The 3,398-nt window shown below is 40.3% G+C and overlaps 1 protein-coding gene across 1 annotated transcript in view; it reads left to right on the top strand.

Annotated features, from left to right (window-relative positions):
- LOC103521103 (probable chitinase 10) overlaps window positions 1-3,360 on the top strand; it is a gene marked incomplete at its 3' end in the record, with an annotated part of 10,118 nt that extends 6,758 nt beyond the window's left edge. Inside the window, 1 exon segment of the mRNA XM_026831934.1 lies at window positions 96-3,360. Within this exon segment, the coding sequence (XP_026687735.1) occupies window positions 96-3,360 (3,265 nt within the window).
- Window positions 3,361-3,398: the final 38 nt, after the last annotated feature.

Genomic DNA, 3,398 nt, shown 5'->3' with positions numbered 1-3,398 from the left:
TTGTCTATTTCTCTTTTTGTACCTAATCTAATTTAAAAAGCAAGCCTTCCTAGCTTTTCAAATTGGTAATATTTTCATTTTACTTTCTATTTCAGATATGGAGACACCAATGAAATCAACTACAGAATCACAATCTCAAGAATTGGAACTGGTTGAAGATGAATTGACAACAATCAGAACACAGAGACCTACTCGTCCCGCAACTTCGTCTTGGTGGACACCCATCACTACTACTGAGAGTACACAGGAAGAATATATCCCGGAAACTTGTGTTAATGGAGATTATCTTCCAGATCCTGATGACTGTCGAAGTTTCTTAATTTGTTCTCATGGAAATCTACTGAAGCAATCATGTGGCCCAAGCTTACTTTGGAATGCTAAAAAGAAACTTTGTGATTGGAGTTATAATGTACAGTGTTCCTTCCAGAGTAACATAGTCAGATTTTCTTTAAAGCCAAAAGATGAATCATGCCAGGAAGGTGAATTCGCAGCATATCCTTCAGATTGTAACAAGTATCAGTATTGTATTTGGGGATCGTATCAAGTTGCATCTTGTTCTCCTGGACTTTATTGGAATGATAAGATGAAAACGTGTGATTGGCCCTACCGAACCAAATGCAAACAAACATCCGCTACAACAACTTCTGAACAAGTTCCAAAGCCAACCAAAAAGCCGACTAAGCCCACCAAAAAACCAACTACAACAACGGAGTATAATCCGCCCGAAGCCACCACCAAACCTTCCACTACTACCTCTACGACTACAGACTCTGGAGCTTGGACCCCTAATCCTACTGAATGGGTGTGGCATCCTCCAACAGAGCCCACAACAACACACATCTCAGTAACTGAAAAAAGTCCCCTGGATCAATATTTTAAAATTGTATGTTACTTTACAAATTGGGCTTGGTACAGACCAGGAAAAGGAAAATACGTCCCTGAAGATATCCGAACTGACCTATGTACACATATTGTTTATGGTTTTGCTGTCTTAGATTCTGAAAATCTTATTATTAAAGCTCATGATTCTTGGGCTGATTTTGATAATAGATTCTACGAAAGAGTTGTCACATTGAAAAAGAAGGGTGTGAAGGTATCTCTAGCTATTGGTGGATGGAATGACTCTCTGGGTGGCAAATACAGTAGGTTGGTAAACAGCGCCACTGCTCGCCAAAGGTTTATTGAACATGTTGTTAAATTCTTATTGAAATATCAATTTGACGGTTTGGACTTGGATTGGGAATACCCCACATGCTGGCAAGTCAATTGTGATGCAGGTCCTGACTCAGATAAAGAAAGTTTTGGACTTTTTGTTCGAGAGTTACATCAGGCTTTCAAACCACATGGACTCTTACTGTCAGCCGCAGTTTCCCCTTCGAAACAAGTTATTAACGCAGCTTATGACGTAAAAGCTCTATCTGAGAGTTTAGATTGGATTTCAGTCATGACATATGATTACCATGGACAATGGGATAAGAAGACAGGACACGTGGCACCACTGTATGAGCATCCAGATGATGACTTCTTCTACTTCAATGCTAACTTCACAATGAATTATTGGATGAAGAAAGGTGCTCCTTCTAGAAAGTTGGTCATGGGTATGCCCATGTATGGTCAAGCTTTTTCTCTTGCTAACTCAAACGACCATGGATTAAATGCTGCTGCTCCTGGAGCTGGTTTAGCTGGAGAATATACTAGACAGGCTGGATTCTTAGCTTACTACGAAATCTGCGCCAAAATAAAAAGCGGACAATGGACGGTAGTCAAGGATAAGAAGAATCGCATAGGACCTTATGCTTATTCTGATAATCAATGGGTAGGATATGATGACGTTGATATGATAAGAACAAAATCTGAATTCATCAAATCTATGAATTTGGGAGGCGGAATGATATGGGCTTTGGATCTGGATGATTTTAAAAATGTTTGCGGAGAAGGAGTTCATCCTCTTCTGAGTACCATAACGGAGGTTTTAGGTCATGGGCCTGGCGGAAATTACGAATCTACCACGGAAGAATATAAACCTACATCAGAAGAAAGCAAACCTACTACAGTTTCAACTTCCACCGTTGTCACAACTGAGGAGCCAGAGCAAACTGAAGAACCGATAACAACCACCACAACATCAACAACTACAACGACAAAAAGGCCTAAACCTCCTACGACTACTAGCACAACTACAACACGCCCTAAACCCATAACCACAATCAAACCTAAACCCACAACAGTCAAACCAAAACCCACAACAACAGTCAAACCAAAACCCACAACAGTCAAACCCAAACCTGTAATTCCTCCTAGCACTAAAGATGAGTTCAAGATTGTCTGCTATTTCACTAACTGGGCATGGTACAGACAGAGTGGAGGCAAATATTTACCCAGTGATATTGACAGTGACTTATGTACTCACGTTATTTATGGATTTGCTGTGTTAGATACTGATCAACTCGTCATCAAACCTCATGACACATGGGCAGATCTTGATAATAAATTCTATGAGAAGGTTACTGCTCTGAAGAAAAAGGGCGTCAAAGTTACTCTTGCCATCGGTGGTTGGAATGATTCAGCTGGTAACAAGTATAGTAGACTTGTCAATAGTCAACAAGCTCGTTCCAAGTTTATAGCACATGTGGTTAACTTTATTCTAGAACATAATTTTGACGGATTAGATTTGGATTGGGAATATCCTAAGTGTTGGCAAGTTGATTGTAAACAAGGGCCAGCCAGTGACAAACAAGGGTTTGCAGATTTGATCAAGGAGTTGAGAGCTGCATTTAATCCCCATGATCTTTTACTCAGTGCAGCAGTGTCACCTAGCAAGGCTGTGATTGACAATGCCTATGATATCCCTGTCATGTCAGAGAACTTGGATTGGATCTCAGTCATGACTTATGACTATCACGGACAATGGGATAAGAAAACAGGACATGTGGCCCCCATGTATGCTCTGCCCAACGATACCACACCAACATTTAATGCCAACTATTCATTGCACTACTGGGTTTCTCATGGTGCTGATAGAAAGAAAGTTATATTTGGAATGCCTATGTATGGTCAATCTTTTACTTTGGCGGATAAAAACAAGAATGGACTGAATTCTCAAACATACGGTGGTGCTGAAGCAGGTGAAAATACAAGAGCACGAGGATTTTTGGCATACTACGAAATTTGTGACAAAATTCAGAAAGACGGATGGGTTGTGGTACGAGATCGGAAGCGAAGAATAGGTCCATATGCTTTCAAAGGTGATCAGTGGGTCGGATTTGATGACCAAGCGATGATCCATCACAAGGCGGAGTTTGTTAAATACAATGATCTTGGTGGTGCTATGATATGGGCGTTGGATCTTGACGACTTCAAGTAAGTTCACCTTAATGTTTACTTAAAATTTCAATTAA

This window comes from Diaphorina citri, unplaced genomic scaffold (assembly GCF_000475195.1).
Source record: "Diaphorina citri unplaced genomic scaffold, Diaci psyllid genome assembly version 1.1 scaffold4522, whole genome shotgun sequence".
NCBI classification, from domain to species: domain Eukaryota; kingdom Metazoa; phylum Arthropoda; class Insecta; order Hemiptera; family Psyllidae; genus Diaphorina; species Diaphorina citri.
The sequence above is the reverse complement of the archived record's forward strand: the minus strand, read 5'-3'. Positions and strand labels throughout refer to the sequence as shown.